The sequence below is a fragment of the Hemiscyllium ocellatum genome, chromosome 7 (assembly GCF_020745735.1).
Source record: "Hemiscyllium ocellatum isolate sHemOce1 chromosome 7, sHemOce1.pat.X.cur, whole genome shotgun sequence".
NCBI lineage: Eukaryota > Metazoa > Chordata > Chondrichthyes > Orectolobiformes > Hemiscylliidae > Hemiscyllium > Hemiscyllium ocellatum.
In genome coordinates, this window is record NC_083407.1 from 84,026,729 (window position 1) to 84,054,648 (window position 27,920).

Sequence of the window (27,920 nt, forward strand, 5' to 3'; positions counted from 1 at the left end):
CAGAAAGGTGGCAAATGGAGTTCAATGTAGCTAAGTGTGAAGTCATTCACTTTGGTAGGAGTAACAAGAAGATGGATTACTGGGCTAATGGTAGGCTACTTGGTAGTGTGGATGAGCAGAGGGATCTTGGTGTCCATCTACACAGATCTCTGAAAGTTGCCACCCAGGTAAATAGTGCTGTGAAGAAGGCATATGGCGTACTGGGCTTTATTGGTAGAGGAATTGAGTTCCGGAGTCCTGAGGTCATGTTGCAGTTGTATAAGACTCTGGTGCGGCCTTATCTGGAGTATTGTGTGCAGTTTTGGTCACCATACTATAGGAAGGATGTGGAGGCATTGGAACGGGTGCAGAGGAGGTTTACCAGGATGTTGCCTGGCATGGTAGGAAGATCGTATGAGGAAAGGCTGAGGCACTTGGGGCTGTTCTCATTGGAGAAAAGAAAGTTTAGGGGAGATTTGATAGAGTTGTACAAGATGATTAGGGGTTTAGATAGGGTTGACCATGAGAACATTTTTCCGCTAATGGAGTCAGCTGTTACTAGGGGACACAGCTTTAAATTAAGGGGAGGTTGGTATAGGACAGATGTTAGGGGTAGATTCTTTACTCAGCGGGTTGTGAGTTCATGGAATGCCCTGCCAGTCGCTGTGGTGGACTCTCCCTCTTTATGGTCATTTAAGTGGGCATTGGATAAGCATATGGAGGTTATTGGGCTAGTGTAGGTTAGGTTGGCTTTGGTCGGCGCAACATCAAGGGCCGAAGGGCCTGTACTGCGCTGTATTTTTCTATGTTCTATGTTCATAAGTTTGCAAAGGTATATAGACAGGTTAAGTGACTGGTCAAAAATTAACAGATAGATTATAAAATCGGAAAATGAAAACATGTCCACTTTTGCAGGACAAGTAGAAAGCTGTATGTTCTTTAAATGGAGAAAGACTGCAAAACTCTGCAATATGGGTGTTCTGGTACACAAATCATAAAATTGTTAGCATGCAGGCGATTAGAGAGCCAGTAGACTGTAATCTATTTGGATTTCCAGAAGGCCTGTGACAAGGTGCTGCTAAGGAGGCTGCTAAACAAGATGAGACAAAAAAAACTGCAGATGCTGGAATCCAAAGCAGACAGACAGGAAACTGGAAGAAGACAGCAAGCCAGGCAGCATCAGGAGGTGAAGTAGTAGAAGATGGCCCTTCCTGATGTTGTCTGGCTTGCTGTGTTCTTCCAGCCTCCTGCCTGTCTACACTAAACAAGATAAGAGCCAGTGGTATTCGGGACAAGATACCAGTATGGATAGAGGACTGGCTGATTGACAAAGACAGGGATTGGGGATAAAGGGGTCCTTTTCAGGATGACAGTTGGTGACTAGTGAGGTTCCATAGGCGTCAGTGTTGGGACCACAATTCTTCACATTATGCATGAAGGATCTTGGTAAAGGAACTGAATGCACTATTGCAAAGTTTACAGATGGCATAAAGAGAAGTGGAAGGACAGATAGTGTTGTGGAGGCAGGAAGATTGCAGTAGGGCTGGGACAAGCTAGGAGAGTGGGCAAAGAAGTAGTAGATGGAATGCAATATAACAAAGTGTGATGTTAAGCACTTTGGCAGGAAGTTTAGAGACATACTTTCTAAATGGGGAAAGAGTTTGGAAATCTGAAGCATGAAGGGACTTGGGAGTCTTAGTTCATGATTTTCTTCAGATTAACATGCAAGTTCAGTCGGCTATTAGCAAGGCAAATGCAACATTGGCATTAATTTTGAGAGGGCTAGAATACTAGAGCAGGACTATGCTGCTGAGGCTGATTCTGATCAAACTATATTTGGAATATTGTGAGCAGTTTTGGGTGTCGTATCTAAGGAAGGATATGCTGGCATTAAAAGGAACCAGAGGAGGTTTACAAGAATGAGCCCAGGGACAAAGGGGTTAACCCTGAGGGTTGAAGCCTCTGGATCTGTACTCAATAGAGTCTAGAAGGATTGGGGGGTGGATTTCTTTGAAACTTATAGAGTACTCAAGTGCCTGGATAGAATGAATATGGAGAAGATGTTCCAATAGTAGGAGAGACTAAAACCCCTTTCAAAGTGAGAGCGACAACCGTTTATAACTGAGATGAGGAGGAATTTCTTCAGATAGAGGGTGGTGAATGTGTGGAACTGATTGCCACAGAAGGCTGTGAAGACCAAGTCATCAACAATATTAAAGACAAAGAGAGATAGATTCTTAATTAGTAAAGCAATCAAAGGTCACAGGGACAAGGCAGGACAATGGGATTGAGAAACATGTCAGGCATGATCAAATGTCAGAGCATAATTCTGCTCCTATGTATATTATGGTCCTAAGGAAATGTTAGGTTGGGTTCTGTATCCATTGGAATACAGAAGAATAATAGGTTATTTTCTTGAATTGGTTAAGATCCTGAGGGAACTTGACAGGGTGGATGCTAGTAAGATGTTTCCCCTTATGGGAGGTACCAGAATGAGGGAAAACAGTTGATAATAAAGATTCTTCTATTCAAGGACAGAGATGAGAATTGTTTTTGTCAGAGGGTTATTTTCTCTTCCCCAAGATGCAGCGAAATAAGGTCATTGAATATTAATTCTTTAAGTCAAAATTTTTGTTTATTTATGTGACTACAAAAGTTGATTCACTACAAGGATGTCTGTTTCTAAATGTTGAGAAGGAAATATCTACCAGTTGCTTTCACTGTACTCCTTTTTAAAATCTGGAAAGTAAAAATTATTGCCGAACGAAAAGAAAAAGTAATTAAGTAATACTTTAACATTTCAAGAGGATCCACATTTACAAAGAAACAGGAAAATAATATTTAATTAACACCTGCATGCGCCAACCTGAGAAAGAATGCTTAACAACTGTACTTAGAGTTTGATTTCCAAGTAAGATTGGTAACTGCTGACTAAAGTGTGCGTCAACTTTAATACAATTTCAACTGTAGCAACCTCTTTATTTAACATAAACAGGAAAGGAATTAACAAGAATGCTACATCACATCCGGACAAGAATTTCTTTGAGTTTGGACCAGGTAAAAGTCCCGTTCTTTTCTCAGCTGTCTGGAGACATAGCCAAATTCACAGAGTCCGTTTCCATATGTTTGCTAATGACTCCCAGTATTACATCATAATCACTTACCTGGCCCCTCCAATGACTCTAAATTGTCAAACCATTTGTCCAATTACTAATAGAATCAATAGAATTAGCTTTATTGTCACACATATTCAAATGAGTACAGTGAAAGATTTATAGTCACCAGATTACAGCACCATCTTAGGTACAAAGGCACATAGGTGCAGGTACTTAAGATCAAATTCTTAGGAAACAAAATAAAATTCGAAAATAAATAAAAGTTTCAGAATATCTGTCTTTCCAATCCAGTCAGTGCTGGTCCCTAGATTCAAGGAAGACATCCACTGCCTGCGCTGAACCCACGAACGTGGGATTCGCCCCACTTTAGGTGCCATCTCTTTGCTGATGCCACTGAACCCACACTCATTCCGCAACCAAGAACCCCTGATTCTGCTGCTAGGCCAGGCTACCATCGGGCCACAAGTCTCGCTTCTGCTCCAGATGTTGCCTTGCCAGTGCCACCATCTTGGAGAGTGCACAGCCACCCCAAACACCGGAGGAGCTTTGCTGCTGCCAACACCCCCGACGCTGGGAGAATGACCTCACTGCCAGTCTGTACAAGACCTGCTTTTGCTACCAATCTATCCGCCACAGAAAAGAAGAAAAAAAACACAAAGAGAAAGGAAAATAAAGCGAAAGCAATAAAAAGCAGGAGTAAAAGTAAAACAAAGAAGGAAACCAAATGGGAGCGGATGAGCCTCAGGCAAGATTCCACACACAACCCTGTTACTTCATTCCCATTCTGTACTGGAAGGATGATAACAGTGTAAGTAGAAATTTCCTTCATTAGTAGAAAGGATAGTGCCATTAATTTCAGTACTTGACACAACTCAGCTTCCTAGCCATTGACTCCAGCCCTTTACCAGGCAACCATCTGAAATTGAAACAGGCTGCTTGTAACCTTGACATGATATTTGAACCTGAGATATGGTTACAACCACATATCCATATTGTTGCTATGCCCACAGACTTTCAGCTCCGCAACATCGCCTGAGTCTGTCTCTAGTTCAGCTCACCTGCTGCTCAGTTCTCGCCCATGTCTTTGTGACTTCGAGACTGGATCATTCCAGCACATTCCTAATTGGCCTCTCTTATTCTATTGTCTAAACTTGAATTCATACACAGCTCTGCTGTCCATACCTTAGCTCAAACCTATTCCTCTTCACCCATCATCTCTGTACTCTCTGAACCACACTGGCTCCCAGTTAAGCAATGCCTTAATTTTAAAATTTTCATCCTTGTTCTCAAATCCATCCATGATCTCCCCCAGCCCTAAAATCTGTGTTCTTCCAATTCTGGTCTTTTGATCATTCCTGAATGTAATCGCTTCACAATTTGCAGCCATACTAAAGCCCTAATCTCTGGAATTCCCTTACTGTCTCTCTAGCTGTCTTTCTTTAAGACAATTCTTTAAAATGTTAGTCATTGTCCCAACATTACCATATGTGGCTCGATGTCAATTTTGTTGTTTGGTAGCGCTCCAATGAAATATCTTGGAACATTTTGGGTGCTGTATAATTACAATTAGTTGCTATTAGTGTTAAGATGCATCTTCAAAACAAACACAGTATAACAGCAGTGCAGAGTTGTACTCTGAAGTAAGGCAGTTGGGTCTGTATTCCAGCATTAGCAGTCACAGCAGCTCAGCTCATTTTATGAAACTACTCATTAATTCTTAACTATAATAACACTTAACAGAGCACATCATGGCAATGGAATGTTATTTGTTATTGATGGAGGAGAGAAAACCTCAAGTTAATAACACCTTCCAATCACAAAATAAATATTAAGAATAAAGATCATTCAGCTAATCTTGGCTCATCCACACAAAAAGTTTCTACGGGACCCCCATTACACAATTGTATCTCATATAATGTCAAGACGTTTATCTTCAAAGCTGATATTTGAAATATTCCATATAGCTCCCCCACGCATTGAAGGGATAATTGAATCTGGGCACTCTGGTCTGATAATTTCTATCTTTTCCTTTGCAAATTTCCTTCATAAATTTCTATGGAAACTGCCTGTGTACATTTTCGCACTAATTGCATTCTCCTAACAGTGACGACATTGCTGTGGCTCCAAGATGGTGTGTATAATTGCAGTATGACAACTTTACCCAGAAAGTTTCCATTATAATTGTAGGCTTAGGTATGTGTGTATCATGGAAAATGTCAACACATTATATAAAAATAGGGATGGAGGGTAGCTTAAATAGGAATTACAATTTCATATACTACATCCAATTTTTCATGCATTCTCTTGTCTCTCCACGTAAAAGCTACCTCGGTCTCTAGAGGTTGATTTTCTCCCAGGGCATCTGGTTGGAAGAAAGTCCCAGTCAACTGCCTAAAGATCTAACAGAGAGGTTCAGTCTATTTTGATGATTGAACCTTCACTGCATTGTATCAGCAAATCGTGACCAAGTATCAAATGCCATGCAGCCCAGAAAACCCCAATGTTGGAGGAAGTTAAGGTTTAGGAAAGATGCCATATCTGTAGGAAGGCTGGAGAGTCAACAGCAGCAACCTGAGAACGACCTGTTGATATTGACTGGGGTACGCACGTACGTATCTGGTGGTGATAGTCACATGCTGAATCCTGAATTCTGTTACTAAATCGTGTTTACCCCAAAAATGACACTATGGTCCTAACAACATCATTGAATCTCAATTTTAAATATGTCAATTAGCTAGTAATCTTCAGAAGCCACCTACTTGGACAGACTCAGAAGAAAAAAGGCGCTAACAGTGTTGGCAGGCTGGTAAATTGTTGTGCTCCATTTTAAAATCACAGCCACCTCATTTCTGCCAAACAAGATAGCTCAATAGTTTACATCCATATGAGAAACATGCGTGGTAAATAACTCTTCTTCAACTATATCAGTAATGTAATACAAAGAACTGCTGATGCTGGAAATCTGAAAAACAGAAAAGTCTGAAGAAACCCAGCAGGTGTGGTAGCATCTCTGGAGAGAAAAACAAAGTTAAAGTTTTGAGTCCAATGACCCTTTGCCATAGCCATCTTCAAATACATCAGAATTGCTTACTATAATAATAGTTATGCTGTAGAAAAATAATTACCTGTACAATTTTCTTGGCAGAATAGCCATCAGTGCTATATGTTCTGATTTTAGGTCATTTGCATGAAACATTTTCTCTTTCTTTCTCTCCTCTGTTCTTACTGAATACTTTCAACTTTATCTATTATAATTTCAAATTATAAGTATCTGCAGTGTTTTGCTTTTCACATATACCTTACAAAATTGCAGTTGATTTGCTATAAATTTAATTAAATATATTTGATTTGATTTGATTTATGTAACAAGGTACAGTGAGAGGTTTTATGTGCAGTACAGGCAGATCATACCATTAAAAGATCACAGGGCGATAGAACAGACTGGGGAACAGAAAGTTATGGCTGGAAAGAAGGTGCACAAAAAGCAAGATCAACATTAGATGTGAAATTTGAGAGATATTGTTAGTAATTTTAACACTTAGAATTGAGTTTTAAAAGTGCAGAACAATTGTAAGAATTGAAAGAGTAAGATATGCTTAGAGAGCTCACAAAGAGTTAACTTGGGTCAGCACCATCTTGAATCCAGATCCAAATATATATTGATCATAAGTTCTTTAGAACAGCATTTCACTGAACTAACTCAGCAAATTGTGTAGAAAGCAATGTGCTCCTAGAGATCAAATTGCCTACAAGTTATAGAAAACATCAGAAGAAGTTAAAGTTCTTGTGAAATTGTTAATTGTGGGTGAAGAAATGATCAAAGTTACTATTTACAAAACTAGGACACATATTCAAACATTAAAATAAAGTAACTTTTCATCCCTGATGATATTACTATCTTAATGCTGTTCCTCTAAAGGTTAGTTTAGCAGTCCGGTTGGTGAACAATGTGTTGTGTCAGACATTCTGCATATATTGAATATTAATTTCAGTTAAGAACCGTCACATAGACGTGAAACTAGACTACACTGAAATGGGGCAAGCATCAGAGAGAGTGAACAAAATTCAGATTACATCACTTTTACACATTACAAATAGGCAGTTGAGGAAAAGTACAAGTCTTTGCAAGTTCTTCTGATGTTCAGGAAAATAGTCATAGGAAAAAATATAAAAGGATCAGAATGGAAAATAAAATGTATTTTGAAGAATTAACTAATAAGAATAAGATGCATGAGATTTTTAATTAATTTTTAATGAATATAATGAATTTAATGAGGATGTCCATTGAAATAGAAGTCAGTAATATTGGCAGACAATTATCCATGGAAAGAAATATAGCATTCAGACTTGCTGCATTAATTAAATCACACAAATAAAGACAGATAATGGTTCAAAGTTTGTGCGAAGATTTGTAGCTCGGGTGCTCGTTGTAGTGGTTCTGTTCGCCGAGCTGGAAGTTTTTGTTGCAAACGTTTCGTCCCCTGGCTAGGAGACATCATCAGTGCTCTGGCGCCTCCTGCGAAGCGCTTCTTTGATGTTTCTTCCGGTATTTATAGTGGTCTGTCCTTGCCGCTTCCGGGTGTCAGTTTCAGCTGTCCGCTGCAGTGGTTGGTATATTGGGTCCAGGTCGATGTGTTTGTTGATGGAGTTTGTGGATGAATGCCATGCCTCTAGGAATTCCCTGGCTGTTCTCTGTCTGGCTTGCCCTATGATAGTAGTGTTTTCCCAGTCGAATTCACGTTGCTTGTTGTCCGAGTGTGTGACTACTAGGGATAGCTGGTCGTGTCGTTTCGTGGCTAGTTGGTGTTCATGTATGCGGATTGTTAGCTGTCTTCCTGTTTGTCCAACACTATATGTTTTGTGCAGTCCTTGCATGGTATTTTGTACATTAAGTATCAAGTGATCAAGAATTAATATCTCATGTAAAGCTTTAGAAGTGATTTTAACTTTAAAAGCTACATGCAAAATAATGAATGACATTATTGGCACTCAGTTGGTAAACACAGGATTTAGTTAGCCTATGCACAAACTCCCGGTTTTGATTCTAAAACTGTGTTCACCTTGTGATCTCTGCCAAAGAAGGAAGAAAACTGAGCATGGGTAAGTTTCAAGAGGCATGCAAGAGATAGGTTTTGCCAGGTTTTGATTGGACCAATAAAGGTGGCACTAGGGACTGGTCAGAAAAAGAGCTGCTCGTTCAATGGAGAGTAAAGAAAACTGCAAAACCAGTACTGAGAAAACAACTGTTTATATACTTTTTCTCTTCATGTAATGCTTTTGGTGTTCAAAGGTTTACTAATCATAGCCATAATATCGTGATGGAGTAAAATAAAAGAGGTATGCTCCTAGAACTGCCTGCTGATGTAACGATTGAACTGACACCAGCTATTAAGCACACACTGTACCCAACTGTACTATGTTTTTAAACATTAAATGGGACAAAAATGTTTGTTTCAACACAAATTTTGCAGTGAACTAACATGATGCAGTACATATGTATGCACATCAAACACTTCATGTCATGTGACTTGGCCATGATTTTATTTTACTTATTCAGAGGATTAGTCTCTAATGCCCTTAAGATGATACTGGGTATTGCGGAGTTGCTTTCCTAAAACATCGCACGTAGGTGCATACACAATGCTGCAAGGTAAGGTGTTCCAGGATTTTGGCCCAGCAGGAGTGAAGGAAAGATGTTATATTTCCAAGTCAGGATCGTGAATGACCTAGCAGAAAACCTGCAGGTAGTAGTAACTACACTGCAAATATACAAAATAAAAGCAAGTTGCCCAATTCTCTACTGCCTGGAGTAAATAAGACCAGATATGCCAGATGAAACAAGACCTGTTACTTCTAAATCTTAATTTATCCATTTGTTGCATTTGTGAATGCAGACTCCAGGAACGTTACTTTTGTAGGAGAATGATATAGAGAGTCATAGAGGCATACAGCACAGAAACAAGAACCTTCAGTCCAACCAGTCTATACCAAACATAATTCCAAACTAGTCAGTCCCACCTGCCTGCTCCTGGCCCACATCCCTCCAAACCTTTCCAATTCATGTATCTATCCAAATGTCTTTTGAATGTTGTAATTGTACCTGCATCCACCACTTCCCATGGAAGTTCATTCCTCATGTGAACCACACTCGTGGTTAAAAAAAATGCCTCTCATGTCTTTTTAAAATATCTCTCCTCTCACCTAAAAATGTGCCCCCTAGTCTTGAAATTCCCCATCCCAGAGAAAAGACAGCATCCATCATCTCTATCTATACTCTCATTTTATAAACTTCTGTGATGCAGAAACTTTCTAGTGCAAGTTCATAGTTCCTTGAAAGGAATAATGAAGGAGGCATTTGGTATGGTTGTCTTTATTCATCAATAAAGAGTATAGGAGTTGGGAGATCATGTTGTGGCTGTACAGGACACTGGTTCAGCCACTTTTGGAGTATTGTGTGCAGTTCTAGTCTCCGTCCAATCGGAAGGATATTGTGAATGGTTCAGAAAAGATTTACAAGGATGTTGCCAGGGTTGAAGGGTTTGAGCTATGGGGAGAGGATGAATAGACTGAAGTTATTTTCCTTGGAGCGTCGGAGACTGATGGGTGACCACATTAGAGGTTTATAAAATCATGAGGGGCAAAGATAGGGAAAATAGGCAAGATATCTCTTCCCCAGCGTCAGGAAGCCCAGAAGTAGAGGGCATAGATTTAAGGTAAGTGAAAGAAATACATAAAAGGGACCTAAGGGGCAACTTTTTCACTGAGGGTGGTGCATGTATGGAATGAGCTGCAAGAGGAAGTGGTGGAGGGTAGTACCATTACAATGCTTAAAAGGCATCTGGATGGGTTTCTGAATTGGAAGGGTTTAGAGAGATATAGCCCAAATGCTGGCAAATAGAACTCTATTTATATAGGATGTCTGATCGACACGGATAAGTTGGACCAAAGGGTCTGTTTCTGTGCTGTATATTTCTATGACTATATGACTAAATTAATAAATGGGATTCCAGGTACTATTTAATCAGGTAGTCACAGAGGTATAAATGTTGTTTATTTACAGGGTAGTGATGGCCTAGTTGTATTTTAACTAGACTGTTAATGTCGACATCCAGGTAAATGTTCTGAGAGCCCAGGTTTGAATCCTGCCAAGACAGAAAGTATAATTTGAAATTGATAACAAATCCAAATTATTAGTGATGACCATTGTTGGTTGTTGGAAAAATCTATTTGATTCACTAATGTCCTTTAGGAAAGGAAACTGCGGTCCTTATCTGGTCTGGCCTACATGTGACTCCACAGCCACAGCAATATGGTCGATTGCCTCTGAACAATTAGGAATGAGCAGTAAATTCTGGCCTAGCCTATGATGTCCATGTCCCATAAATGAATTTTTAAAATTAATGAGTGGTGTGTGGTACTAAGTTACATTATTACATTTTTGGTTCTGTTTGTGCTCAAACACAAGTCATCATTCCCAGTTCACAGGTAAACTTTTCACAGAAGTGTGTGAGCATGCTTCATTTCCTGTTTTCCCATTTTAATCAAAATGTTCATTTGCAGCAAAAATGTCTAATTTAAAAATTCATTTAAAATTTACTTCAGAGAAAATTCAGGCACATCAACTTCAACATTTCTGAAAATATTTTAATGGTTTTAAATAAAAAAAAAGCAGAGATCTTTATTTACATAAAATGATGCAAGTTCACTTCTAGATAATTAAGAAACAAGCAAATTAATTTTTACTCTTTAAACATTTCCTCAATTTGCCATGAACAATTCAACACAGAGTTTCAGTCGTTATACAACACAATGTGTATATATAAGTTTTCGAGCCATATCAAGGTTTCCACTGTTCTGATAAATTAATGAGAGATTATAGGCAATGTCTCGTCTTAGATCAACTTGATCATCGTCTATTCCCTGAAAGAAAAAATATACTTATTTAAATGAATTCACTTTAAAATTACTTTATTTTTACAACAAAAGATAAATATTAACTTCTGTTGGACTTAGACAAAGCAATTACCAAAAATATTTGATATTTTTCACAAAATGTTCAGGTGTAATTGGAAAGTACAGTGTCTTTAACGTGCTATGACATGGAAAAGAACAAAATCTGTGCTGATAATTTTCCCAGGGCATGCACTTTGTCATACCTTCTAAAGGCAGTAAGCACATTAAGTAGAAAATGTCTATCATCTGTTGTAGCCTAAAATACAGTCCATTATAGGATAATTTTACAATTTTGAATCTTATTGCATGGTGGTTAATAGTTACACTACCTTAATCAATTTTCTTCACAAAACTCTGATTGGCAGGGCCACCAGATATCTGAACATTTTGTGAATTAATGTACAAACACAAGGATTGAGACAATTAAGCAAAAAGTGCAAAATCAACAAAGGTTTCGATGCAATTTTGATCAATGGAATATAATTCATTCTTTCAAATAACTTAGGTCAATGACACTATTGTTTTCTAATAGCAACTAAACTAGTGCTTTGTGTGATGACTATACAGGATCATGGCTTTTAAGATTCTAATGATCAGTACTGCTGATAACCTATTTACAATAACTTGGATAGAAATCAAATTTTAGTCTGCTACAGTTACCTTTTTGGGTTTAGTAACACCAGTTTGGCAAGTGGATAGCATACCATTTATTTTCAGACATGACTCCCATTATTATTAGAAAAATAGATGGTGCAACTCAGGGAATGTAACAATGCATCACACCTTGATAAGTGAACTGGATATTGTGTCTTTCCAAGGTGCCCTCATATATTCTAGTTCAATGTTTTAGAAGATAAAACAAGATTAGATGTACATTGTTCATCTGCCTACTGCATTTACTCACATATTTGTTTGTTTCCATTTTATTTTAACCTTCTTTTGTTCAGAACATGGGCAGAGTCTATGCTAGTCCATTGCAGTTGAGCGCACACGGAACCAGCAGCCCACAAATATATTGCAAATTATGTATTTGATTACCAAGGCAGCCATATGATTGCAACATTTAAAAGGCATTTGGATGGGTATATGAATTGGAAAGGTTTGTAGGGATATGGGTTGGTGGGACTAGATTGGGTTGGGATATCTGGTCGGCATGGACGAGTTGGACCAAAGGATCTGTTTCTGTGCTGTAAATCTCTACGACTCTGACTTTATGTGAATCACTCAGTCTTTGGCAAAACTACAACAAAACTCAGCTTATTAACATTTCAACTATCTTTCAGATAGTGCCCTTTAGAATACCACACTTCCTAAGGCACTTTACTCCCAAAGAGCTTGTGTGAAGCACAAAAATGCAAAGAAAATTCAGAATAATAGTACGACTATTAGAATGAAAAAAAAACTCTCTCCGTGTGACACCAACTCTTGCTTGGGTAATGGTTCCACAGGTAACAATTCAAACTATTTTCCCAAGAAACCAGCCTTCAGCTGAATGTTTACTTGCTGTTTGTACAAAATAGCAAATTCTATCCTCAGCAAACTTCTAAACACATAACTTGCAGCAGGAGTTATAACACTGGCTGGTACATTGGGTTATTATCTGTACAATGGGTGGCACCAAAGCTTAGTGGGTTGAAACATGTGAATAGTAAACAGGAGATCCTGAATTTAAATTTCCAACCGTGCCTTATTTCCATCTCAATACTTTAATGAAGCTGATGTAGCCTTGTTCACCTTATAGTAAAATCTTATGGTTAGAAAACAACAAAACCTCCGTTGAGTAATGGCAAGGGCTTTTTGGGTGGCATGACGACTCAGTGGTTAGCACTGCTATCTCACAGCGCCAGAGACCTGGATTTGATTCCAGGCTCGGGTGACTCGGTGTGTGGAGTATGCACATTCTCCTAGCGTCTGCGTGGGTTTCCTCCGGGTGCTCCAGTTTCCTCCCACAGTCCAAAAGATGTGTAGGTTCAGTGGATTAGTCATGCTAAAATGCCCCATACTGTGCACGGATGTGTAGGTTAGGTGGAACAGCCATGGAAAATGTGGTATAATAGAGATGGGGGGGGATGGTCCGGAAGTTCCGTTTAGACTCGTTCAGCCAAAAGGCCTCTTTCCACACTGTCAGAATTCTATGATTCTATATCATAATCTAGCAAACATTTGCTGCATCTTCATATCTATAGGCATGGATTATGAAAATGTGTTGCTGGAAAAGCGCAGCAGGTCAGGCACATCCAAGGAGCAGGAGAATCGATGTTTCGGGTTTGAGCCCTTCTTCAGGAATGAAGAAAAAGTGTGCCAAACAGGCTAAGATAAAAGGTAGGGAGGAGGGATTTGGGGGGAAGGGCGTTGGAAATGCGATAGGTGGAAGGAGGTTAAGGTGAGCGTGAGAAGGTGAGGGTGATAGGCCAAACTGGGGGTGGGGGGCGGAGAGGTCAGGAAGAAGATTGGATTATGAAGCCTACATTGCTGCCCAATTGAGTTTAGCTAACCACGCAAAGACTAGGTGGGAAATCAAACAAGGCAGAAGTGGGCACTGCAGATGCTGGAGTTTACAGTCAAGATTAGAGTGGTGCTGGAAAAGTACAACAGGTCAGGCAGCATCCGAGGAGCAGGAAAATCGACATTTAGGGCAAAAGCCCTTCATCAGGAGGAAATCACACCAGTTAGATATCAAGTTTACCAACAGAACTTTTCAAGGTACCAAATTACTGCCAAAACTAAAGTTACAATTATTGAATCAATTAGGAACGTAGGAACAAGGAGGGAAAAAAAATCAATTCATTTAGCACTAAATCTAGCAAAAACCATCACTGCATGAGGCAGCACATGATCCGATAATTTACTGATTTGTTAAGTATGTAGAAGCTAAATTGCCTGTAGTGTTAGGTGAAGGGGCAAATGTAGGGGAATCGGTCTGGGTGGGTTACATTTCGGCGGGTCAGTGTGGACTTGTTGGGCCGAAGGGCCTGTTTCCACACTGTAAGTAATCTAAAAAAAAAGTTATTCCAGAAGTTGAGATGGTGTCAGCAAACTAGTGAATTCCTCTGTTTGTCCACTGTATCTTCTACCCTGCATATCAATGTTGATTATGACAAAAAAAAAATTTATCTATTTAGATTTCTAACATGCTTCATACCTCTAATTGAAGAGGTGGGAGTTCCAATGCCTTCTCATAATAATGAATTGCAAAATGCACAAGACCCAGTTGATGTAATGCACGTCCGATGTTATAATATACTTCTTGACAGGGCCCTCGAAGTTCCATATATCGTGTTAGAAAGGAGAATCCCTAGAATAAAATAAAGAATATAGATCGAATGAAAACAGCAGGGTAACTACAGGGCTAGTTTAATTGTTTTCCTATCTTGCTCACAAATTTCTTCCAAAACAACAAATTCAAAGTCTTCCCAACTCATTCTCCAAACCTCTCCAGCCTTGTGTCTCTCCCATATTCTGTTACTTTGATTCCATCGCCTTTGCCAATCCACAGAAGGCAGAACTTTTCAACTGCCTCAATTCTGCTGAATGAAACTTTCTCACCACATTCTACAGTTTTTCAACATCTTAACCCATCTTTAAAATCTTTCTAAGTTTTAGTTACTATATTAGCCATTAATTTTAAATACAACTCCAAACCCGCATCACAACACTAACAGGACGAGCATGTCTGATGCGACATTACTCAAGGGTGCAGAACACTTGTTTCTAATGCATTCTTGTTTTCATGTTGAAGTAATTTGTTTGATGAAACATTTCAAGCAAGAAACTAAACTATTCCTAGTCTTAAATTTTACCGCATTCCCTTAATGCTCCCCTTCATTAAATATTACTGCTTCTTCCCTATTCTCATGCAAAGTGAACTTTCTTTAATGGATTTTTCATCTGAAAGTACATACTTTTCATGTCCAAATATGAAATACTCACAACCAAAACAAATATAATGTGGTAAATCTTAAAATACAAAAATAAATAATAAAAATCACATTTTCACTACATTTTTATATCTCCTATATATTGTTAAACAACATATTGAGATTATGAAGAATAAAATCAACAATTCACCACACTTAGAACTTGGAAAATTTAAAGTTTTGACAAAAGGAATAACTTTACATTAGATGAAAGCAAATCCTAACTATAAAATAGCAAATTGAAATAGTTCAACAGATAGATTCTCACTGAGAAAACAACTTTAACTCTAGATTCAAGGTCTTCGACAAACCTGTACCAGAAGAGGGTGCCGTTTTAAAACAAACTTCTGAGATGCCATATGAATAAAGGTTAGGCCCACACAAAGACTATACAGGGGTTCATTAGGCTGAATCCTGAAAGCCTGAACATACTGACCTGAAATTTAAAATCGGAAGAAACACAATGTGATTATATAATTGTTTTTAGGAACCATTACTACTACCACCACCTTAAAAATATTAACTATATCAATTATCACCATGATTTAATGCAGTCAATGTGATTTATATCGCTCAAGAACTGTGTTACAAAAAATCAGGAATATGGTTTGAGAAGGAAGATTTGACAACTGATTGACAAGCAAGAAACAAAACAATTGAATTAATGGGTGTGCTCAAATTATTGAAGGGTAGGAAATGGAGTTTAAAGGTACTTCCACATTTACAAAGATAGTACACTCAAAATGATTTGGAAAGGCGTAGAGATAGATTTTGTTTCTCTAAAGGATGAAAATTTCACCTGACATCCAAATAGGTTACTAGGTTTGAATAATAACTTTGTAGAAGGTAGCAATGGAATTAAATTTTCCAGCATTAAAATGTCCTCGTACGAGCCCGGAGCAAGGAATACCAAGCAGAGAAATAAACAGAAGGTGAGGACAACAAAATTACTACATTACAGAAGCAGCTGTTAGATTGAAAGAGTAGTAAGGAGCCAACAGCAGAACCTGAAGCCAATACATGAAATAATAAAAAAAAAAGGGCTGCGTGATAGTGGGGTAGGACATGTGAAAATGAAGGCACCTTAGGAAATAGAGGTGATGGGAAATATGAGCCAGATAAAATATGAAAAAATGTTATACACTGCTGCCAAGTGTAAATAAGAACTATTGATTCAGATCTTGCAGCCAGCAGCAAAACAAAGGCACAGTCTACTGACTGTGCAAAACTATGTCCTTACCTTTCTCTTTGCTGAAGTGGGAACTCGCTCTTCAGGTGCAATGGGGCCATGGATATTCAGGCAAGGTCAGGGATATTTCAGAGTGCAAGGGGAAAGAGAAACCAGGAATGCCCAAACAAATGGGAACACGCCTATCAATTAGAAGTGGTACTACGCAAGTCTAGGCAATCAGTCCAAGGCTTTGCACGGACCTGTTCCAGCATGAATTCCTACAAACCCCTTCCAGATACATTGTAACTTGCAGATGTGTAAAAGTGGGTACCCTGGAAGTTGCAGAATTGTTGGGACACGCAATAGACATGAATCTTCCAATATGGCTGATATTAGGGCAAAAGAACCCATGCCATTCTGTACTTGTAACCTCATCTCCAGTCTGGTAGACTGGATGAAATGCCGTTTGGGGTGAAGTATTCAAAAGTCACAAGCTTTACAGTTCAATGTTGCAGTACCAAATCTGATGGAGACAGTGAGGTCTGCAGATGCTGGAGATCAAGTTGAAAGTATGTGTGGAAAAGCACAGCAGGTCAGGCAGCATCCAAGGAGCAGAAAAATCAATGTTTCAGGCCAGATTCCTGAAGAAGGGCTTGGGCTCAAAACGTCAATATTCCCACTCCTTGGATGCTGTCTGATCTGCTGTGATTTTCTAGTGCACATTCTCAACCCGTACCAAATCTGATGATATATTGTTGTCATATGGCACTGAGAAATTCTATTGAAGCAGTACCAATAGTCATGACATATTGTGACAGCCAATTATTGACATTTTATCAAAAACTCCAAAGGAAATGTTTCTCTATTATCTCCTGTTTTTAGATTAGATTTTCAGGATCAACTGTGTTTTCCTTTTATTCTCATGTAATTTAAGTTTGACAAGTCCACATAAACAGGTTCCATTGTAAATATGGACAGCGAACGCAAAATTAAAAGCTATGAAGAATCACAGAAAATTATAGATAAAAACAAGGACAAAACATGTGAGTTTGAAAGGGGGACTGAATATATGGGTTTTATAATTTCCTATATCTGCACCCTGTGCCCATTAACTGTACTGCACTGAAAGACTATACTTGATTTTAACACCTCGTGAAATGCTACAGGATACTAAGTGATATTGATGGACATATTAAACAAAAAGACACCGAGATAAATAGAGAGAAACTAAATATAGAAGTACAGCAACTTAAAATAATGCTACAATAAGAGTCATGTATGCTATTCTTACTTTATCCACAAGTTAGGATTGTAGTATATCAAAGAATTGTAAGGCTGCTGCTGTTCTTACTTCATCCACTGATTTAGTGACAAAATAGACAAAATGATGCGAATGAGGTTTTGGAAATGAAAAGATGGTGAGCAATAGTTTTTGAACCATTATGAACTAAAGTTAGATGCAAAACTTCAGCTGTTCAGATGATTTTCATGAAGCCCAAGAAAGACACACACTAGTATTATCAAAATCACGCTCATGGCTGTATCCCAATCTTGTGTAATCAGTAATGAAACTCAGCATCATTTCTGCACGGTGATGTCCATATAGGAAGCTGAATAATTGTAATGCATTTGCTAAATGCATTCAGATTGATGTCTTTTTACCAACAAATATATGGAATTACAGTATTACAAAATGATCATTGTTTACTACCTAAAGCATGCTTGAAGCTTCCAGCCACAAAAGCATTGTGTCCATTAAGTACACAGAGTGCATGGTTATCTGGGTGTTTTAGCATTAGTCGCAGGCAAAAGCGATGGTGCCTCAAATCTTGAGAGTGCATAGTAACTTGATTAAAGATATTCCACAGTTGAGGTCTGTTCACATTTTCCATCACCATGACCCTTGAGAGAATAGCAAAAAATAAAGTCAATTCTTCAGGAGACACATGGAATGTTGTTTCTATCAAGCAAAATATTTAGTGAAAATTGTTATCAAAGCACATTTCAACTCAACTGATCAATTTCATGGCAGAGTGAGGATTAAGACTTAAAAAATTTAAGACCATTATCAACTCAAAACAGCATAACGATAGTGTAGCTGTTTATTACATCATTCAATAGAAATTTGGGAAATTTGATAGTTCCCAATTTATCTCCTTTTGTGAAACATTCTCAGGACAGTTAATGTTCCTTACACTGTCTTTGTGTGTCCTGTTAAATCACAACACGATAAAGGAACCAAACAAAATTTGGTCGTTGATAGGTGTCCATGTTTGAGTTTGTTCAACATTCGAACAGTAGTTTCTAATCAGTGTATATACCCAGCACTACACTGGACTCAGTATCCTAATTTGTGAGGCAATAGCAGTAATCATTACTTTACATTTGGATGGGTATAGGAATAGGAAGGGTTTGGAGGGATATGGGCCGGGTGCTGGCAGGTGGAAATAGTTTGGGTTGGGATATCTGGTCAGCATGGACGGGTTGGACCATAGGGTCTGTTTCCATGCTGTACATCTCTATGACTCTATGACTATATTTGAAACAAGATAATCAATAATCCTCAAATTTTAATGTGTAAAAGGAACCAATATTATAAGTTGCACTTTCCAGGAATAGAAATCCATCAACAGTGGATGGATATGAGCTTACTGATTTGCTTGTTATTTTGTTACAAATGGTGAAGATATTCAGGTGAATTGAGGATAGCTTGGCTTACTTCAGGTTTAAAACTTAAAGGAAAATTTTAATAGTGCTCCAAATAATCTGCCTTTTTATTCAAAGCAGTTAAGTTGATAATTTAAGAGATATTTATCTGCTACAAGTAAAATGTCAGATTCCTTGGTTTAAAGCAAAAAAAAAACCATTGTCACATTAACAAAGATCTTTGAATTGCATTTTTAAAATTATTTAATCATAATGATTTTCGATGCTCCAAAATATCAGGCTCAGGCCATTAACAAATTGTATTGAAAAGAAACATTTACTGTAAAATGAAGAGCAGAGATATTCAACTGTACTTTGCAATATTATATAAGCACCATAAATATTCCCAACTTCAATGATGGGGGATCCCAGCACATCAATGCAAAAGACAAAGCTGAAGTAATTGACAAGTGATCACCAAGTGGGTGATCCATAACAGCCTCTTCCAGAAATCTCCAGCATCACAGATGCCAGTCTTCAACCAATATGAGTCACTCCATGTGATATCAAGGAACAGTTGGAGGCACTGAAAACTGCAAAGACTATGGGCCCTGACAACATTCCAGCAAATGCACTTCTGCTCCAGCATTTGCTGCTAAGCTAGGCAAGCTGTTCCATTACACCTACAACACTGGTACTGACCTGACAATATGGAAACTTGATCAGGTTTATGACCTGTGCAAGATAAAAAGCAGGACATTTTGCACCCGGCCAATTACCGCTATCAGATTATGCACGAGCCGCCAATCTCCGGAAACTAACAGAAGTGTAATGCAAAGGAATAACCTGCTCACTGACACTCACTTCAGGTTTTGCCAGGACCATTCTTTATAGCCTCGAGTTCCTTGACCTCATTACAACCATTCTGAGGAAGGGTCACTTAATTGAAAACATTTCTCTCCACAGATGCTGCCAAACCTGCTGAGCTTTTCCAGCAATTTCTATTTTTGCCTCTGATTTACAGCATCTGCAGATCTTTCGGTTCTTATATAAGATGCTTGGGATTGTTAGAGATCAACAGTCTCAGCTCCTGTTCCTCAGGGTAGTGTCCTCGGGCCAATCATCTTCACCTGCTCGATCAATTACTTTCCCTCCATCATAGGGTCAAAGGTGGTGATGTTTGCTGATGGTGAAGACACAATGTTCAGCAACATTTGTAACACCTCAGGTAATGAAGCATTCAATATCCATACGCTGCAAGGTCTGGATAACATCTCAGCTTGGGATGATAATTGGCAAAGTAATAAGTGCACCATACGAGTGCAGGCTATGACCATTTCTAACTAGAGAGATTCAAAACATTACCCTTTGATATAGAGTAGTAGTAGAATCCCCCACTATTAATATTCTAGGATTTACCATAGATCAGAAACCAAAATGGACAATTGGTAGAAATACTGTGGCTACAAAAGCAAGTCAGAGGCTCAGAATCCTGTGAAAAAGTAACTCACCTCCTGTCTTGCCAAAACCTGTCCACTGCCTACAAGGCACAAGTCAAGAGTGTGATGAAACACTCTCCAGTGGGCTGATGAGTGCACTCAAGTTATCTCACACCATTAAGGACAAAACAGTCCACTTGTTTGGCACCTCATCCATTACTCCCTTCACCAGAGACACATAGTTGCAGCAGTGTGTACCACCTGGAAAAAGCACTGAAATAATTTATCAAGGATCCTCTTATAGGACCTTTCAAACCTTCACAAATAGAAGGACAATGACAGCAGATGTACAGGAACACCACCACCTGAAAGGTCTCCCAGATTTGGAATTATGTTATTGCTCTTTCACTGTCACTGGGTCAAAATCCTTGAAATTCTAACTGCACTATGGGTGTCCCTACCCGAGGGAAGCAGCTGTTCGAGGGCACAGCTCACCTGGGTGCATTCTCCAAAGGAATGATGGATGGGCAATAAAGTACTAATCAACACTCACAGCCCATGAACGAAAAGAAAGAAAATATATTCAGCTGTGTTCAAAATGAACAGTTGACCTGAATTGAAAACTCATCAAGCTCATTAATTTTGATGAAAATAGCCATGTACTTGAATATATATCACTTGAATGTAGTAAAACATCCTAGTTGTGCTTAACAGGATCATTATTAATAATTTTAAAAATGATATTGAGCTATGGAAGGAAAATTCAGGACAGATGATCACAAACTTGGTTGAAGTGGTAAGTTTTAAGGAGCATCTGAAAACAGGAGAGAGTGAGGCACAGAGTTTTAAGGAGGGTCATCCAGGGCTTTCGAGCATACTGGCAGCTGAATGTACAGTCACAAAAGTTGCAGCAATTAAAAAATCAGGGATGTCCAGGAGAATTGGATGAGAGCAAAAATCTCAAAGACTTATAGGGTTGGAGTAGGTTACAGAGAAAGGAAAGGGAGACACCATTGAGAGACACCATCTCAAACAAGGATGAGAATTATAAAAGTGAGACATTTAAAGATCAACAGCCAATGTGGAAGGTTAGGAATCCTTTTCTACTTTGCTTTCTTTCTTCCTGTTAGTCTTTTCAACCAGGGGTAAAAAAAAATCAACCAGCTGATTCAGAACCATGCTCTTCTCTTCATAAAAGGAACTTGGAATTTTGAATTCTGAGCAAAGATAAGTTTAACTACTTTGCACATGAAACAATTCCACAATAAATTATATATTTTTAAAACAAAACTAGCAAATGCTGTGGCTGTTTTTTCCCGGTATCCAAAATCGCCTTGTTTAAGAATTGAACTGGGGGATCCAAGATGGCGGCGACCCATCAAGTCTGAGTCTACAGTGCTCCTCCCATGACTTGCGCAAAGTGGGTCACCCACCCCCACCACACTCACCAAATCATTTAAAATAGTTTTTACTTAATGTAATTAGTTGTTTAGTATTGAATTTAAACAATTTAACCTCCAGTAAAAATGACTAAAGGGAAGGGAGCCCGCAGCTCTCAGCAAGCAGGAACCCCTCCCCCACCGCAGCAGAGGCATCCGCAGCCACCCTGAGGGACTTACCTACGGTGGCGAGCCTTGTGGAAATAATCTCCAAATTCGATGCGAAGATCGACGCTTTTATTGAAGAATCCCAAAGCCGATGAGACTCACTCCCGGCCGCGCTGCAAAAGCACGACTGAGACATCAAGGAAATTGAGCGCCGGGTCGGAGGGGTGGAGCTAAAGGCCGCGACCTCCAAAACTACAGCACAATCGGCCGTGGATCAGGTCCGGACTCTCGAACAGCAAGTCCGGATCTTAGAGGATCACACTGACGATCTCGATTGCTGGGCCTTCCCGAACGGGAAGAGGAAGGCCAGCTTACAGTGTTCCTTGAACAGTGACTTCCACAGCTTTTAAATCTGGAGGCTGGATCAGGCCAGATAAGAGTGGAATGGGCCCACCAGGTTGCAATACTCGGGCCCAGCTTGACCCAGCACCCCCGCCTGGTCTTGTTCCGGCTGCAAAGCTACAAGGAGAGACAGATACTCTTAGAAGCCTCCAGAAATCTTGGAAAAGATCCCCAAGCCATGATCTATAAAGGTTCCAAGATCATGTTATTCCAGGACTTTTCCCCAGCTCTGATCTGAAAGAGGAAGGCATTTGATGAGGCGAAGAAGTGTTTAAGGGACTTAAACATTCAGTACTCCTTGCGCTTACCCAACGACGCTACGCTTTAACCATGAAGGGTCTGTGTATAACTTTGGATCACCAGAAAAGGCCAAGGAATTTTTGGACTCTCTTAGATAAATTATAAGAGTTAATTGATGTTAGTTTGCTTTCCCCCCACTCCAGATTACATTCTTCCCCCTTTTTGTATATATTAATCTTTTTTTTACCTTACTGTTTAATATTATCTTGGGGGGTGGGGAGAGGGATTTATTTATTTGTTCTCTACTTAACAATTTTCTCCTTCCCTTTTTTTAATTCTATATACATGTATAGGCCGGGGGATCTAGTTAATGTTGGTGGAGGAGGTGGTTACCTTATCTTATTTTATCTCGGTCCCCAGAAGCGGGATAGTTTTTCCCTTGTTATTTTGTATTATTATATTTAATTATGACTTGTTGAGGGTGTAATTTTATAGTTATATATGTTTATACATGGTATTAACATTACCAAATATATCCAGGTGTTGGTGGGGGGGCTGGTGGGTAGGGTGCTCACTGTTAACTCTAGCTCTGTAGTACATTTGAATTTTCTTCATCCGATTAAGGAGTGCCTGGGTCAAGATGGGGCACTGGTTGGGAGAGGATACGATGGACTTTTGGAAAGGAAGTGATACTCCTGGGAGCAAGAGGGAAAATCTCCATTTAAATACGTTTTTTTTATTTAGAAATAGTTTTTTATTATACTGTTGCGAGTGTATTAGAGAGCCTTTACTTTTGTGAATTTTATAAGCGCTATGCTTGGGATGTTCTGGATAGGGTTTCCCCTCCCGGGGGGTCTCGGATCTGCCCAGACAATTATGGTTGATCAGTCGGTTAAGTGGTGCACCTGGAATGTCAAGGGGAGTAATTCACCAGTCAAAAAGGAAGAAAATATTATCAAACCTCAAGAAAGAAAGGGTTGATATACACTTATTAGATAAAGAACACTTGAAATTATGATAGGGTGGATTTCATCAGGCCTTATTTTCTTCTTTTAGCTCAAAAAAGCAGTGGAGGTGTTATTCTTATTCGGAAGAATTTCCCTTTCAAAATCCTAAGTCAGATAAAAGGCGAATCTGGACGATATATTCTGATTAAAGCCCTTATGAATGGAGAGGAGTATGGGATTTTAAATTTGTATTACCCTCCGGCACATCCTTTTAAACTTATAACGGAAGCCTTCTCAAAACTGATGGCTCTCGGTGCTCACCATACAATTATAGGGGGAGACTTTAGTTGTACTATGGATCCGGAACTAGATAGGATTCCCAAGAGTACTGCAGGAGTATCTCTCAGATCTAGACAATTGGTGGATTTGAACAAACAATTAGGACTAGTAGATGTATAGAGATGCCTTCATCCACAGGGCAGAGATTTTTCTTTTTACTCCAATCCACATAATGTCACACCAGAATTGATATGTTTTTTGCCCCGATTTTTAAAAATTCCATATCATCCTGTAAAATAGGCAGTATAGCAATTTCCGATCACCCTGCTGTATATATGGAAATCAAAGCGAGGAACAATGAGACATTCCCCCTCCCCCGTCATTGGCGTATGGACCCCTTCCTGATGAAAGATTGTAAATTTGTAAAGTACTTCTCTCAAGAATTTAAAACCCTTTTAGAAATTAATTCAGGTACGGCTAGCAACCCATCAATGATGTGGGAGACCATCAAAGTTTACACGCAAGGTTTGATCATCTCCTACTCAGCGACCCAGAAAAAATTGAAGGGAGAACAACAGCGTCTGCTCGAAGCTCACTTAAAAGCAGCTGAAACAGCATACGCTGACAGACCTTCTATTATCAAATTGCAAAGGATTACAGCCCTTAGGACAGCTCTAAATACCACACTTACCCAAACGGCTAAGAGGGAAATATTATTTGCAAAACCAAGGTTATATGAATATGGCGATAAACCCAGTCATTTCTTGCAAAGAAAAAGAAGGCCCCTCAAACTATCATGCCAATCAAGGAAAGTGCGGGTATTTTGACTTATGATCATAAAAGGATTAATGCAATCTTTAGAAAATTTTACTCTGGTTTATATAAATCGCAGGATTGTGAAGACAGGACGAGGAGGATGCAGTCAGTTTTTAAAAACCTGACCTTTCCTGACCTAACTCCGGAACAGGTATGGGTCTGGAATGTTCCCCTAACAATCCAAGAAATACTTGACGCAATCAGGCAACTTCAGAGCGGTAAGGTACCTGGCCCAGATGGCTTTTAAGCTGAATTCTATAAAGAATTTACAGGAATATTGGCTGGACATGTATAGCTATTCATACAGTCAGGGCTGTCTCCCGCCTTCGCTGAAAGAGGCTAATATCTCTCTTACCTGAGCTGAAAATGTGTTGCTGGAAAAGCGCAGGTCAGGCAGCATCCAAGGAACAGGAGATTCAACGTTTCGGGCATAAGCCCTTCTTCAGGAAGCCCTTTCCGAAGAAGGGCTTATGCCCGAAATGTCGAATCTCCTATTCCTTGGATGCTGCCTGACCTGCTGCGCTTTTCCAGCAACACATTTTCAGCTCTGATCTCCAGCATCTGCAGTCCTCACTTTCTCCTCAAAGATTGTAATATCTCTCTTATCCTTAAAAAAGGAAAGACCCAGAAGATTGCGCGTCATACAGACCAATATCCTTGCTAAATATAGATTTTAAAATTCTCTCTAAAATGTTAGCATTGAGGCTAGAAAGGGTATTGCGACATATTATAAAGGAGGATCAGACGAGGTTTATCAAGGGCCGTAGATCATCCAATAATGTTAGAAGGGTTTTGAATGTGATCCAAGCCTGCCATCAGGGAAAGATACCTGGAGTAGTAGTCTCATTAGACGTGGAAAAGGCATTCGACAGGGTTGAATGGTCATATTTGTTTTACACATTGGAAAGGTTTGGTGTTGAAAAGACGTTTACCAAATGGGTCACAACATTGTATAGTGATCCCAAAGCAGTTGTGGTTACGAATGGATTAGGTTTGGATAGCTTCAGTGTGGGTAGGTGCTGCTGTCAAGGATGTCCTCTCTGCCATTGCTATTTACGCTAATAATTGAGCCACTAGCAGAAGTTATATGGGCTGACCCTAATATAACGGCCCTGAGGATTGGTACAGGTAAACATAAAATTACCCTTTATGCAGATGATGTTCTCCTATTTCTCAGTATTCCCCTGATGTCTGTGCCTCGCTTAATCCAAGTTATTAATACATTTAGGATATTTTCAGGCTATAAAATTAATTTTTCAAAATCAGAGGCTATGCCAATGGGCGGCCTTGCTAGTATGTCCCACCTATTGGACGGATCCTACTTTCCCATTCGGTGGTCCCTGGAAGGTTTCTTATATTTAGGCATTTTTATTACCCCAGTATTTGGTCAGTTATACAAGGCTAACTTTGTGCATTTACTGGAAAGGATAAGGCAGGACCTCCAGCGATGGGGATACCTTCCAATTTCCTGGTTCGGCAGAATAGCACTAATTAAAATGAATGTCCTGCCCCGTCTCTTATATCCTATGAGAATGCTTCCGGTGATGCTGCTGAGGTTGGCACTATGCAAATTATAAGGCTGGCTGGGTTCCTTCATCTGGAATCAGATACGGCCCCTCATTAAGCTGAAGAAGCTACAGCTTCCACAGGCAAGGGGAGGATTGGATTTTTCAGATTTTAGGAAATATCAGCTAAGTTCCCTATTAAGTTACATAGCTGATTGGGTCTTGTCTGACTCACAATCAATCTGGCTGGATATTGAGGCTTCTCAAGTAAAATGCCCACCTTTTATTTTCAGACAAGAGGAAAATCATTACAGATCACTGTAAAAACCCTATAATACTAAACACAATTAAAGCTTGGAATATAATGCGGCAAAATGAGGGTAATTCACATAAAACATCCCTCTATGCTCCGATAGTGGGAGCATGGGGATTTCAAATGGGGCTTACAGATGTCACTTTCAAACTCTGGAGATCCAGGGGTATCTCATGCTTAGGGGATCTGTATAAGAAGGGGTCCTGATGTCTTTTGAACAGCTGTTTCAGAAATTTAGATTACTTAATGGAGACCTCTTTTGATATTTCCAAATTCGAGATTATATACAGAAGAAGGCTATGTTATTAGATAGTCTTTATAAATCAGATAGAGAATGTAGAGTGTTATGGCCAATGGGGGTATCTTTTGTTAGTACTATTTATCATTTATTACATGATGAAGTATCAGGAGATAAGGACAATCTGCTTAAAACATGGGATCAGGATTTGTGACTTGAAATCTCTACAGAAATGTGGAATGACATTTGGGAAAATGCCAAAGAATCTCCATCTGCAACAGAACTCAGGCCATTCAGTTGAAGATACTTCATAGGGCCCATATAGCACCGGATCAATTGGCAAAATTTAAGGCAGGAGCATCTCCAATGTGTCCCAAATGCAAAATAGAGGCGGGTACTCTTGTACATCGCCTATGGATCTGTCATAAGATCCGTAAATATTGGACTAAAATTGCAAGTGCTCTGACAGAAATCTTAGGAACGGAAATTAGAGTGGACCCAGTATCTCTCCTTTTGGGCTTTTCGAACTTACCCTCCCTGGATACGCACAGGAAGAGATTACTTTCTATTCTCTCTTTCTGTGCTAGGAAAAATATTTTGGTGAACTGGGTGGCTGAGGGCCCCCCTGGACTTTCAAATTGGCATAGATTAATTATGGAATGTATTCCCCTTGACTTCCTTACAAATATGGTGCACCGAAAAACCGCATTATTCCATAAAATATGGCAGCTCTTCTTGAATTATATAAATACAGATATTTCGGCCATCCTAACAAGGGCTTTTATTTAGTAGAGATGGCGAACCTGGCTGGTCCGGGGCCCCTTGGGAGAGGAATCCTGCACGAATACGGGTTTTGTTACATTTGATGTTAATACATTCCGAGCATGTATCTCACTACCCAATTTCTGTGTTATCCGTCGATTTTGAAAAAAATCTTATTTGAATAATGTAAGAGACTTAATTATACACTCTGGTTAGTTGTAGATTAGATGATTGGTTGGTTAAGTTTTGGGATTTGTTCTCTATGTATTTTTCTTTTGTTAAAATTTGGTTATTATTTATTTAAGATTTAATTGTATATCAATGTTGATACTTGGGTTTTTTTATTTTGTAAACTTGTAAAAATATGTTAAATTTTCAATAAAAATATCTATATAAAAAATTGAAGAATTTGCAGCATTTAAAGTACTGTACAAAAAAAAACATAACACAACAAACTATGTAGATAAATAGTATATTGCGCGGACTTCAACAAGCCTCAAAAAAATTCTATCAAAGTTGTGCAAGTCAGCCCTCTACTGGATATAGTGACTTAGGATCAGTTGTACAGTACAGATACAGACCTTTTGGTCCACCTTGTCCATGCCAACTAGATATCCTAAATTAATAGTCCCATTTGCCGGCATTTGGCC

General features: G+C 39.1%; 1 protein-coding gene across 1 annotated transcript in view; it reads right to left on the reverse strand.

The window, feature by feature from the left end:
• Positions 1-10,754: 10,754 nt before the first annotated feature.
• Positions 10,755-27,920, reverse strand: part of gtf3c3 (general transcription factor IIIC, polypeptide 3) — a 61,269-nt gene continuing 44,103 nt past the window's right edge. The window contains exons 15-18 of the mRNA XM_060828013.1: positions 17,848-18,038; positions 15,277-15,401; positions 14,191-14,343; positions 10,755-11,015 (exon numbers count right to left, since the gene is read on the reverse strand). Of these exons, the coding sequence (XP_060683996.1) occupies positions 10,893-11,015; positions 14,191-14,343; positions 15,277-15,401; positions 17,848-18,038 (592 nt within the window). The 3' untranslated portion in view covers positions 10,755-10,892. The remainder of the gene's footprint in view (positions 11,016-14,190; positions 14,344-15,276; positions 15,402-17,847; positions 18,039-27,920) is intronic.